The sequence below is a fragment of the Nematolebias whitei genome, chromosome 4, assembly GCF_014905685.2.
Source record: "Nematolebias whitei isolate Nwh7 chromosome 4, NemWhi1, whole genome shotgun sequence".
In the NCBI taxonomy this organism is placed as follows: domain Eukaryota; kingdom Metazoa; phylum Chordata; class Actinopteri; order Cyprinodontiformes; family Rivulidae; genus Nematolebias; species Nematolebias whitei.
In genome coordinates this window covers 1,011,166-1,024,905 of record NC_056501.1, presented here as the reverse complement: position 1 = coordinate 1,024,905, position 13,740 = coordinate 1,011,166, and the positions used below count along the sequence as shown (strand labels likewise).

The following is a 13,740-nucleotide window of genomic DNA, read 5'->3' as shown; positions in this document are numbered from 1 at the left end:
CACTTTTAATCCAGGTTACAATAATCCACACTTTAATCCAGGTTACACTCTTCCCTCAAGGACACATTTTACAAAGTAGCTACATATTGTGCAGGTGTAAAGACACATTTGTATATATTTTTGTGTACATTAATTTTTTTAAGCTATTTGACTAACTTTTATTTTTATTATTCAATATTTTACTAACAGAATAGTCAAACAGCAACCAACCTGTTTTTTGTGTGAACTGCTATGTCAGTCAAATGTTCAATTTTGGAATAAAGGGGTGGAAATTAAAACGTTGGTTTTTTTTTTCGATTCATCAATTAATTGAAAAAAATAATTGTCAGATGAATCGATTATTGAAATAATCGTTAGTTGCAGTCCTACCACCCGCTGCTCCTGAGGTCCCTACGCCGCCTGCTGTGCCTGAGGTTTCTACGTCAGCTGCGGTCTCAATAAAAGCCGCAGTCTCCCTGGGCTCATCATCATCTGCAGCCTTCCTGGTTGCATCTACAGTACAGCTGCAATTTCCCAGGTTGCCACACTAGCTGCAGAACCCATGGTCCCTCCACTCCTCTTTCCCCGTGCTGGGCAGTCATGGTCTTATAGGGTGTCCATCACCATCAGCTGCCTACAGGACATGTCACCCTCTGCTGAACCAACTTCTTGCCGCCCACCTGAACTTCTGCCATGTGCTGGATGGCCTCCTGACCGCCCACCTGAACTATGGTCCTGTCATGGGCAGTCCCCTGACCGTCCACCTGAAGTATTGTCCCATAATGGGCGGTCTCCCGGCCATTCCCCTGAATAATAGCTCCATGCTGGATGTCCTGAACTATGCCCCTGCAATGGACAGTTGCCTGACCACCTGATCTGTTTGTGTTTCCTTGTGTGTTGTTGTGCCTTACCCCCTGGGGTATCCTGTCAGTCTTTAGGTTCACCCTCATGTTTTTTCTTTCTGCCCTTCGCCTGTTGGTTCCCCTCTCCTCCCACCCAATTTTTTGGGGAGTGGGTTTTTGGAGACATTAGGGGATGTCCTTGGAGGGGAGGGACTGTAAGGATTGTGTTTTCATGGTGTCTGGCCCCCTCTTGTGTGATGTTTCTGTCCTGCTCTCCCCTTTGTCATTACCCCCTGCTTCCCACACCTGTGATGTTTCACAAGTGTTTTGTGTTTAAGTCTCGTTAGTACAGTAGTCCCTCGCTACTTCGCGGTTCATTTTTTGCGAACTCGCTCTATCACAGTTTTTTAAAATAAGACTGGACATGACACACAATTGGCTGGTTAATAATAATAATAAGTGCTATGTGTTGTCATCATTGTTGGCTCCCATACAATGGCAAAATTGGTTTTTTACATTTAACCCGTCACACCTGGGATACACCCAGGTGGAGCAGTGGGCAGCTATGTAAGTACTGGGGGAGCAATTAGGGATTAGTTGTCTTGCTCAGAGACACCACGACATGTGGGAATGGCTGGGGATCGAACCTGCGACTTTCAGGTACCAAGTCGACTGCCCTACGTCTACCCCATCTTGGCCCATCCATTGATGGATGAGTCGCACGATCGGCATGGAATTTTTATTGAAAATAAATTATTTTAAATTGTTTAGCACCTGCTGCACCTCTGTGCAGCCCACACTGCAGGATAAACTTCCTCCTGCAGCTGATCAGCTGTTCTCTGCAGGTCAGATAAGTGGGCGTGGCCAAGAGTGCTTGCAGGTGGCTAAGAGCAGCGGAGGCAAAGAGAGTAAAATCATGATATTCTGTGCTCTTTTAGAGAATTTAGAATTTAGAAACATTGTTTAGAATATTGCCTACTACTTACTACTTGTACTACTATCCCTACTTTGCGGTTTTTCACGTATCGCAGGGCTTCAGGGTACGGATCCCCTATGATAAACAAGGGACTACTGTATTTGTATAAAAGTCTATGTCTACTGTTCCTCGTCAGCTGGTCATTGTCTCTTCATGCCTGCCTTGCTCCCTGTGGTTCCCAGGATCTCCTGTTAATGTGAGTTTTTGCTGCCACATCAGTGTGTTTGTTTTTTAAATAAATTATTTTTATACTACATCTTGGAGTCTTTAGTGTTCTGCCTGCACCACTGGATTCAACCTTAAAACCTCAGCTTATGACAGTGAGTCTGTCATGGTTGGATTCAAACCAGCAGCTCTGTTACAATGGCTTAACATTATTTTTCACTGTCGCACAGCTCCAAGCCATCATTGTCCTCGCAGACTGGCCGCAGTTCTCACCCTCCACATGGACAACAGCCAGGTGAACGGTCACATACATGACAAGAATCATTAATGTTCTTATTGGGCGGCTGTGGCTGAGTAGTTAGAGCAGTCGTCCTCCAATGCAAGAGTTGGGGGTTCGATTCCACCAGCAGTAACGTGTCAAAGTGTCCCTGGGCAAGACACTGAACCCCCTCATTGCTTCCGATGTGTGTCCCATCGGTGCATGAATGTGATAAAGCTCTGATTATTCTTTGTATAGGTCTAGTAGAGAGCTGTATGAATGAGTAAATGAGGGCACAGGTTGTTGTAAAGAGCTTTGAGTATCTTGATCAGATAGAAAAGTGCTATTTAAGTACAGTCAGTTTGCAGTTATGATAAATTGTTAGTTTTATTTTTGTGCTCTTCAAGCAATATATAGTTATGAGATTAATATTCTACATAATGTCAGCTGTTCCAGGTCAAACTACTTGTTTTTATTCTTTAAACTACCGGAGTGATAAGATAGAAAAGAATGCGGGCTGATGGTTCGTGTTCCTTTGGGCCAGAGAGCAGCTGCATAAGTGCCATGCCTCCATGTGTTCTGAAAAACATTGGTGGGCTGCTGACCTACAGTTTCTCGATCACGTGCAGTCTGCAGATCGTTTGAAAGTTTCTTTGACTTTAGTCCTGCAGATCCCATACAACTCGCCTAGTTCCCTCGCACGCTGCTCATCAACAACCAACATGTAAGTCTTTAGTCCCATTCTGTCCACGTCTTCAACCCTTCCTCCCTGTGCGAGTGTTTAGTCCTCTGCTTTTCACGTTTTCAATCCTTCCTCAGTGTCTGAGTATTTGTTCCCTTTCTGTCCACACCTTCAAGCCTCCCTCCCTGTGTGTGAGTCTTAGTTTAGTCCCTTTCTGTCCACGTCTTTGACCCTTCCTGCCTGTGTGTGAGTAGTCCCAGTATGTTCATGTTTTCAATCCTTTTTCATTCAACTTTTATTTCTACACGTCAATCCCAATGAGCCTCGGGGACTAATTTACAAGAGAGACCTGATTTTAACAAAGAGTGATGACAACAATGGACAACAAACACAAAATAGACAATCATAAAATAAAGCATACAAATTGACCAGAACAAATTAAAGAAAATGGTATTAAAAAATAAACAAAAACATCTAGATTGTAAAGTTTTTCATTAATTCATTCATTCAACCTTTATTTAAACAGATAAGTCACACTGACCCTCGAAGACTCATTTACAAGTGAGATCTGTTTGGACAGACAATAAGTGGTGAAAAATGACACAGGGTTTGGAGACAAAAAAAAATCCTAACACGCTTTTAACCTCTGTTTGAAGGTCAACAGTGTGGTAATGAAAAAAAATCTCGCACATGAGCACATAATGACGACGACATTACGCGGGACACAAGGGCGGTGAGCAGCCAGAGACAACACACAGAGGCACTGCAGAGTTCAGATAAAATCACTCAGTTCAAATAGTTCCCTCTGGAGAGATCCGTGCACACTCAGGGGTTGCCGAGGACGACCAAAGACGAATCCAGAGTCCTGAAATGATAACAGAATGTTTATTCAGCTGGGCTCCTCTGAAAAGTCCATGGTGATTCCTCAGTAGGAGGTGGAGGGAGGGGTTGAGCATCAGGTTTACAAAACTTCCAGGCGGGTTGAGATAAGACGTCCTGTCAAGGCCAGTCAGGGAGCTGAATTCAGATAAACATGATTATTTTGGGGACAGGAAGAACTTTAATGACATCTACCTTGAGTCTGTGTCGGTCCACTTGCTTCCGAAACATCCAAACTAAATGACCATACCAATGGACCGTGCCTGAGAATAATCCCCGAGATCTGATCTATTCTGCCAAGAGTCTGGGTGCTCGAGGCACGAACCAAGCCATCATATAAGGCAGGCAGCCTGACCAGGTCAGATTTGCTGCTGACGACTTCCTTGTTTGTTGATAGACCAGGAACCAGCCAAATCCAAAAGGCAGGAACTAGTTATCATAAATCCAAATTATAAATGCATCCTTAAAATCCACAGATGGCAGCCTAAAGCCTGTCTTCTCTTCAAAGAAATGTTGTCAATTGTGTTGAGGGACCAACTGATCAAATCCAAGTCCATAGTTATGATTCAGAAGATTTGTAAGAGAGGCTCTAAAGCAGTTTCACAGACAGACAGAGCAAATCAAAGCAGAGAGGGAGAGGAGGAACGTCCGCCCTTGAGAAGAGCAAGTGTTGAAAGAATGTAAAAAAGTGATGTAAAATATTAAAAAGAGGAACATGTCTGTGTTGGTTTTTGCCATGAACTTAGCTTAGCATGAAGGTTTTCTTTTCTAATGAAGCCAACGGCGAGCAGCGCAGATGACTGACACCAGATTTAAACCTTCGTTTTTGTTTGGTTAAATAAAATAACTAGTGCTGTTTGTAACATAAAAACAGGAGACTTAGTGTGTCAGAATGATAATTTCACTGAGTTAAAGTACAGTAGATAAATATGAACTTTTTTGTTATTGTTGTAGAACCAGTCCAGGCTTCTGGATATAATATTCAATGTCTTTCAGATACTGTATTTATGTGTTCTGTTAGAATGTAACCTATGATGGTCATTTTGTTTATACACACATTTAGTCAGAATGAGAGATTTTGTATTAAAAACGAACACTGCCAGTGCATGGATGGCAGCAGTCAGGGTCCAACTCACTCAGCCGGTCCCAACAGAACCAATCAAGTGTGTTTTCCTGTCTGGCAGGACTGAAGGCATGGAGGTGGATGAGAGGAGCCTGTTCAGGAAAGTAGGTGCCATTATTTCACCCACACTCCTCTGTTGTGTTAAATGACATCAATGAAGAGTTCACAGCATCCTGGTGATTGTTTGTTATGGATTCTGATTAATAAGCTAATTGTGCGTTTGTTGCATGTCAGCCTAACTCTGCACCCAGAATGTCGATCATCAAGCTTCCTCAGGAGGAAAGGATGGGTGTGCTATCTGCTCTTTCTCATCATACTGCAGGTTTGACACTGTTTACATCTTCTTACGTGTATCTGTATGAAGCCTGTTTAGCTCCCTGCACAGAGAATGTGTTACAATCAAATTAAATTCAATTCATCCTGATGCATGCTCAATAATCCAGGTAGAAAAATCTAAAAAAGTTCAAACTGGTCCTCTGGACATTCAAAAAAAACAAAAAAAAGCAAAACAACAAAAAAATGTAGAAACGTTTCATCTTTCATCCGAAGGACTTCCTCAGTCTGAGGTGCTGTTTTCAGCTCAGTCTCTTAAATAGCACCTTCTCAGAGTGGATCAACCAGTTTGCTGCTGACAACCAGAACCAGCTGATCACATGCTCAAGAAGGACCATCAGCCTAACAATGGATCATTAGCACCTGATGACTGTTTACTGTTCACAGAGGGCTGAGTGATACTAGCAATCACAGCATTGTAAGAGGGGGACAGTTGCACACTCCGCCCCCCCGTGATTTCCCCGTTAGCTCACTGCAGCGGTCCGCTCGAAAAAAAAGTCTGTCATCCAGCTGGAAGACTGAGTCCGGCGTTTCACTTGTAATCCACGTTTCCGTGAGGCAAAGCACTGCACACTTCTTCATCTCTTCTGAGGCGCCCGCTCTCAGACGAAGTAAATCCATCTTGTTGTCCAACGAGCGGACATTCGACAGAAAGAGAGACGGCATGGGGAGTTTACCGGCTTTAGCGTTAGCTCGTAGCCTCACCATAACCCCCGCCCGGCATCCTCTCCTCTTAAGCCGGGAGCAGCGCTTCCTCTTCTGCCCGCTGGAACGCCTCTGCTGCAGCTTCCAGGTAGATGACTTTAAGATCTGCATTCTGCCGAGCGTAGCTTTGAGTTTGTTGCTGATTTCTGCTATATTTCGTGGCAAATCCGCTCCTATTCTCATCAGTTCGGTTCGGCTATAGTTCACACGCATAAATCGCGCAGAGTCAGGCACAGAGTCAATATCAAAACTTCTAAAAACTGGGATGGTACCGGGAGCCTGTGAAGCTGCAACTGCTCTGAGCGCGGCCATCTTTGTGCACATGTTCAACAAACACAACACACACCTCATCTTAGAATATCTTTACTCAGCACATCTGACAGTTTAGATCAAAATACTATAATTTTAAAGTGACAGTACTATAGTTAATCATTTTTTATCTGGCAACCCAACCGACATGGAAACTACAGCGTTTTTCATGTAAACCTGCTCATTTTTTGTTTATTCCCCGCAATAAACATTGAAGAAACACTAATGTTTCCAGAGGCTGTTCTGTGTAAACAGATCCTTATAGCAGGTAGATCACTTTGACTTGGTCCTTTTAAAAGGAGCTCCATGCTGAAAAAGTGTGGCCACCCCTGGTCTAAAGGTTTAAACAGGATGCAAACAGAGTTCATATTCTAAAGTCTGAACTTTATTTATCTGATGTTGTGTTCAGGCACCATCCCTCACAGATCATCCAGCCAGATCCTTCCTTCTGCTCACTCAGCCAGTGTCAGGTGAGAAACGTCCTCCATCATGTGATCACATCACGCTACCTGTGGTCGTTCAGCTACAAACAGATTTTTGCACGGGTCACAAACATGGTTTGGTTTTTAAAATCTAATTTCTGAAAAGTTCCGAAATGTCTCCAAGTTCTGTCCAGTCAACAAAAAGCCCAAAATGTTCAAAGTTCTGACTCTACTTTTTTAACTAAACCACTTTCTTACATGATGTGGTGAAGTTTAAAATAATTCGGTGACTGTAGTTTTATTGGTTTTACTTTCAGATTCTGTTGTTTCAAAGTAAACCTAAAGGTCTCACGGTGCCTTGCAGCAGCAGCGACGTGCTGCACGTGTCTCCTGCTCTTCTCTGGCTCTTACGTACTTGTTGTAAACACTGGGTCGTTGTGTTTTCCTGCAGTCGTTTTCAGATGACACCCGTGACCCCGGAGTCTCCGTACGCTCAGAGTTCTGTGTGGACGTCTCCAGTCTTCAGGCCTCCGTCCTCCTTCAGGCACTCCATGTCGTCTCTGCTCGGCCCGCCACCTTAAACCATTCAGAACCAGAGGAAGTCAATATGGCCACTGATGTCTGTGTAGAGCTCTTTATGAGTCATGAAGTGTTACTCTAACCTTTGTGCTGTGAAATGTGTTGTTCTGTACTGACTGATGCAGGCGTTCTTTTTTCAAACTACAAGTCAAATAAACTGATACAAAATGTCCTAAGTCTGTGTCTTCATCATAAAATTAGGAATGTTATAACTATAAATGTTTTCTCAACATCTTATTCAGATATTTTCATTAAATACGTCTACATTGATGGAAGCATCATGAAATGGCCTTCCAGTACTCAACAGAGGACCTGCTCACTGGCAGGGCAGGTGGACAGACGGATCCTTCAGGAGCACAGAGTCCAATTTGAAGTGACCCACTTTATGGTCCTGCTGACCAGAACTAGTGAGGTGACTTGTTTTTTCACATCTGTTAGAAAACATCTGCAGTGGATCCTTCCACAAACAATATCTCCTGAAGGCTGCAGCCAGGAAAGCTCCTTCCTGAGGCGCACGGTGAGGAAGGCCGATGTGTCCGGGCAGGTCCGTTCATTTTTGCTTGTATTGTCACGGTGTTGAATAATGTCTATTGAAGACGGCTCAGGTGTGACTGTGTGTGTGTTCTGTGCCTGTGCACGCAACATTCAGCCACTGGTTGTGTGTGTGTGTGAAGTTTTGTACAGAGTCAGAACGGGTTTCCTGTTTTTTTAAGGTGCACATTTAAATGTCCCCCCGAGGCGGCCATGGCGTCCCACATTGATAACATCCTGCTGTCATGGGGGGTTGGGTCCTCTCAGTCCATTAATGGAGATGTGTTTTGAGTCTGTTTGGTCGATTGTAAAATATCAAAACAAGTTGAGATACAAAGACATTCCTTTGTTTTTGTTCATCTCGTTTCCTCTTCAACTTTCTCCAGCGCTCACGCTCTTCTGCTCCGTCCGCCTCGGGCCGTACAAATGAGCGGTGCCGAACTGTTCAGCTAAAGAAAGCTGTTGTGATGTCGGAGCACTGTGACCTCCGTCAGCTGTGCGCTGATGAGAGCAGACACTTTGTCACTCTGCAGTTTACTCTCGTACCTTCAGTGTTGTGAAGTGTAATCCCCTCCAGGCAAGACATGACATGAACTAAATGATTTCACAGAGGAGCTATTTGTCTTTCAGAGAAGAAGAATGCCTTCCTGCAGCCGATGATGTGTGATCTCTGTGACAGTGCTCTTTAACATTTATCTTCAAATATGGAGGACTGATAAAAAGGACCTTGTTTAAACGTCCAGAAAGCTGAATGTATTTGAGAAAGTCCGTAACTGAAACTGAAGTTTTCAAATTCAATTCAAAATACTTTATTAATCCCAAAGGGAAATTATTGTTGTTGTAACTCGTTATCCTCATTTCATTAAGAGATGTTATAGATGCTGATGCTGTAGACAGGAAGGATATCTTGTAAAGGTCCATCCCACAGTGGATCCTAAGAAACTGGCTGCAGATGCCGTCCGATCCGTCCACACAGACCCAGCTGGACTCCCGGTTCCCCCGGGCTGCAGGACCACCTGAATGCAGGACAGAACTCCTCCCAGAGCGATGGCCACTCCTCCCAGCAGCCTGCCGAGCTCCTCCTCGCTGCCGACAGCCAACTGTAGGTACAGAGGGACGATCCTGTCCTTCTGCTGTCATGAGCCATGCTTCCTGCTAGTTCCAGGATCTCAGTGGTCAGGCACTCGAGCACAGCTGACAGGTAGATGAGAATGCATCCACAGAACATCCTTTTCAACTCATTCTAGTTTTGGGGCTGTAGTTGAGATATTATTTGAGCTTTTGAGATGTTAACCAGCTGCTGGTTGTAGAAAACTGCCTTGTTGCCATGGTTACGCATCATAACAAATGTCCAAAACTAAAAAGGTTTCAGTAAAAATCCTTCCAGCTGCACAGCATCTGATACCAGAGGAAACAATCATCCAAAAAATGTGATTTACATCCAGAAAAAGAGGAATTAAAGTTTCCAAAAGCAAAATCCCAGAATGAAAGAAACAGAGCTACAGAGCTTCCACTGACAGAGCAGATGTTTCTCCTGAGTCGTGTTAGTCTGCAGGCGTGTAGACCTCTGACTGTGACTGTGAGCGGGGTGTGCATGTGGAAATGTCACGCAGAAGTGTTTGAGGTGTTGGTTCTATTTCTTCACAGGTGATGTCAGCACAGCGTGCAGCTTTAATGACACAACATAACGTGACAGTGAAGACAGATGTCCTCAGGACACGTTCAAACATCTGCCTTTGACATTTTGTTTGTCAGAGGATCAGATTAGGATTCATTCAACCTTTATTTCTACGGGTGAGTCTCCAAGACTCATTTACAAGAGAGACATGATTTTACCAAAGAATGATGACAACAGTGAACAGTCATAAAAGGAAGCATACTAACAGAAGAAAAAATGAAAGAAAATGGTATTAAAAAACTGAAACACTAGGTTATCCAACGCCATCCTGCCGTGTAAGAAGGACAGCACCGTTTATGTTAAAGTGAAGTGGGAAAAAGAAGGCAGCCTGACGATTCCAGAGGAGGACTGGGACCACATCTGTAAGATACCATGGACAACAACAAGATCAAAGGTTTGGCATGAATTTTGCTGGAAAAGCATTATTATTATTTTTCATAACCCCAGAGCAGAAACGATATGAGGGAAGGGGCGATGCCTGCTGGAGATGTGGCAGGAATGGTGCCAATCATTTCCATATTTTCTGGGACTGCCAAACCATTCAGCAATATTGGTCTCAAATCCATGAACATTTACAGAACATTTTCACATTTCACTTTCCTTTAACCTTTCAATGCATATTTTTCTATAACATACCGGTCAACAAACTTAATTATAATGATCAAAAACTTCTGTTCATTTTGCTGGCGGGGAGCAAAAAGGCCCTCACAAGAAAATGGCTTAAACAGGAACCTCCAACACCTGAAGACTGGATTAATGTAGTGAAAGACATTTATGTATTGGAGAAACTGTCTTTTTCCATTAATGTGCAGAGGGACACCTTCTACAAGACATGGACAAAGTGGACAGAATGTCAAACCTGTTGTCTGATTTTTTGTAAACCTTGCTGTCATTCAGATTGATGTTTGGATTTGATGTGAGGTCGATGATTAGTTGGTATTCAGGCTCCCCCGCCACTCCCATGTTAGTTCTGGTTGGTTTTTGGTGGTTTTGCTTAGCTTTTTTTGTTTTATTGCGTGTTGTTGTTTGGTTTGTGTACGTTTTGTGTTTTTTTTCTGGCAAAGAAAAAGTGAGAAAACTGAGAAAGAATGGAAAATGAGAACGAAATCAATATAATTATATCATTGTAATGTAACTGGCTTTCTCAATAAAAAAAAATCTGAAACAAAAACAGCTAGGTTGTAAAGTGATGTAGAAAACTAAAAACAGGAACATGTCTGCGTTGGCTTTTCCAGGATGGAGATCGATATACACAACTTATCAATATGTTTTTATCAATCTTGTTTATTATTTCTATTGTTATTATTTCCATGATATTATCAACAATTATTGACATTTCATTAATTAATTTACATTTTATTTCATTTTTAACAACTAGAGCCACTCCACCACCTCTTTTGTTGCTTCTGTTCACATGATATAATTCATACCTTCCATGTGAACGTTAGTTGTGTTTTCATCGTTGAGCCATGTCTCTGACAGTGCTATTATTGTAAAAATCTGTTATTTTGGATATATTTGCATTTAAACTTCTACTATTAAAGTGAATAATAGAGAGACCTCCATTTGTCGTATTGATGTCATTAAACTGTTCTTCATTGTAATATTCACAGGCTTTTATTTCAGGGAAAAAATTTGTCTCAATCACATCTTCAACATTGTATATTTTAAACTCTAAGTCTTTGTATGTTGCCATGTTTTAATGTATGTGTTCATTTTATATTTTGTTAATTTCTTGTTTTTGAAGTTATGTCAATGATTTATCATCTGTCCTCTCCTGAACTCATTTTAGTTGTTCCAGATCCTTCAGGTCTTTTATTATTTTAGCCTGAGATCCTTCCTGTATTTTGATCCAGATGTTTCCATTTCTTGTCCAAGTTGATGCTATTTTTTTCTGTTTTTTCAACAACCTTGCTTCACGTGCAATATTTCCAATTTTTTTAGTTAGATGTTCATTTATGTAAACATTTGTTCCATTCAGTTTTTTTGCTTGCATTATTACACTGTTTTTACCTTATCAATGTTCAAATACATATTGAACATTATTATTGATAATCTTTATCTTGTTTCTTTATATATTGTATTGTTTATTAACATTTAGGAACTTTTGTGTGAAATCTTTTTATCTTTATATCTGTTGCTGCTGTTACGCTTGAATTTCCCATCCATGGGACAATAAAGGCTGTTTCTATTCTATTCTATTCTATTCTATTCTATTCTATTCTATTCTATTCTATTCTATTCTAACTGCAGTACGAAAAGAGAGATTAGTTAGACAAGCTTTCATAGAGCACTACAAGGCCAGAAGCATTACTACCACAAAGTGAGGTGAATGCTCCAGGGGAGAGTAGAGCTCGACTGCAGCCTTAAGTAGTGCTGGATCCTCATTTGTGAGATGACCTGCAGGTGTGGATAATTAGTGGCCATCTTGGATCCAAGAGCTGCAGAAGGCAATACTCTTCACCATTTGTTCTTGCCGAGAGCGGATGCTTCTCCCCTCCCTCTCCGCTTTGCTTTGCTGCTCTGTCTGTCTGTGAAACTTCTTCTGGGTCTCTCTTACATTTCTTCCAAAACATAATTATGGACTTTTTGATCAGTTGGTCCCTCAACTTAATTTTCAACATTTCTTCAAAGAGAAGACAGGCTTTAGGCGAGCCGATTTGCCCTGGTGGCATGCACGCAGCTGGATATCTCATCGACTTGGAAGACTTGTTGATGTGTCTATCTCTGCTGCCATTTGTGGATTTTAAGGACGTATATTTGATTGGATTTTTGATAACTGGTTCCTGCTTTTTTGATTTGGCTGGTTGCTGGTTTTATCAATCAATCAAGGAAGTCGTCGGCAGCAAATTTCGACCCGATCATGCTCCTTGCCTTTATGATGGCTTGGTTCGTGCCTCGAGTACCCAGACTCAAATGCTTTGGGCTGAATGGATCAGATCTTGGGGATTTTACTCAGTCACGTTCCATCGGTGTGGCCATGTAATTTGGACATTTCGGAACCGAGTAGACCGACACAGACTGAAGGTTGATGTCATTAAGTTCTGCCTGTCCCAAAAACAACTGTGTGTTTATCTGAATTTGGCTCCCTTGGCTCACCTTGAAGGCCATCTTATCTGAATTCGCCTGGAGAAAATGTGATCTGACGCTCACCACCGCCTCCCTAGGAATTTCCAACTGATAACCAGATTAAACCAGCTGATTAAACTTTGTGTCATCATTTCAGGACTCTTGGATTCTCATAGTCGTTATTCTAGGCCATTCCTCGACATCCCTTGAGAATGTTTTAGGATCTCACCGGACACTGGCTGATTATTCCATCCTTATCAGAACTCTTACAGTGCCCTTGTGAGCATCTATGATCATGCTGACCGCTCTTGCCTCCCCCCTCTGCAGAATGTCTACGTCTCTATGTGCTTGTTTGTGCGAGGTGTTTTTTAATATTAGAGTTTTTGTCTTCTCAGGCAGGAAAAATAAAGTCTGAAAGGAATTTTTCCACCTCCAACTCCTACATGTGTCCAGTTTACCACTTTTTTGTCTGTCCAAACAGGTCTCACTTGTTAATGAATCTTTGAGGCTCAGTGTGATTTATCTGTTTAAATAAAGGTTGAATGAAAAGATACCAAGATAGGATGAGGGTCAGGTGACAATCAGATAGGGACCAAATGAGGATCAGATGAGGATGAGGGTCAGGTGAGGATCCGATGAGGATCAGATTAGGATGAAGATAAGATAAGGATCAGATGAGGATGAGGTTCAGGTGAGGATCAGTTGAGGATCAGATGAGGATTAGGGTCAGATGAGGATCAGATGAGGGGCCTGTAGTTGGATTTTATTCCCTCCTGACTCAAACTGATGCAACCCTCAGGTGAAAGTAGGCCTTTTCCTGCTGGACCATATTGGACCTGAGAGACGTAGTTCCTGTCAAACATCTACACATCTTCATATGCAGTCTGCCTCCAGCGCACACACATATCTTCTGAAAGCGACGTGCATGTTGCACGTGCTCACCCAGTGACTGTTAAATCCCTCCCCTCACTCCTCACTCTCTCAGACACAAACTTGGCAGGATGTGGACACAACAAGGAGATTAGGAGGTTTCTGTCATGGCTCTATTGCAAACTTTAAAGGCTTCGCTTTCCTCAGCCACATTTTTTTTTCTCACCACATCTGTCTGCATCCATCTCTCTTCACAGAGGGAAGGTAATGCCATGATTTGATCAAGGATAAAACCCCAGATGGCAGAACCGAAGCACAGACAGATAACCGGGTTGCAAA

General features: G+C 42.5%; 1 protein-coding gene across 1 annotated transcript in view; it reads left to right on the top strand.

Annotated features, from left to right (window-relative positions):
* LOC119408732 (probable E3 SUMO-protein ligase RNF212) overlaps positions 1-7,256 on the top strand; it is a 13,747-nt gene extending 6,491 nt beyond the window's left edge. The window contains exons 7-12 of the mRNA XM_037675571.1: positions 2,193-2,257; positions 2,885-2,945; positions 4,967-5,009; positions 5,140-5,194; positions 6,662-6,722; positions 7,126-7,256. Coding sequence (XP_037531499.1) covers positions 2,193-2,257; positions 2,885-2,945; positions 4,967-5,009; positions 5,140-5,194; positions 6,662-6,722; positions 7,126-7,255 — 415 coding nt within the window. The 3' untranslated portion in view covers position 7,256. The remainder of the gene's footprint in view (positions 1-2,192; positions 2,258-2,884; positions 2,946-4,966; positions 5,010-5,139; positions 5,195-6,661; positions 6,723-7,125) is intronic.
* The last annotated feature ends 6,484 nt before the right edge of the window (positions 7,257-13,740 follow it).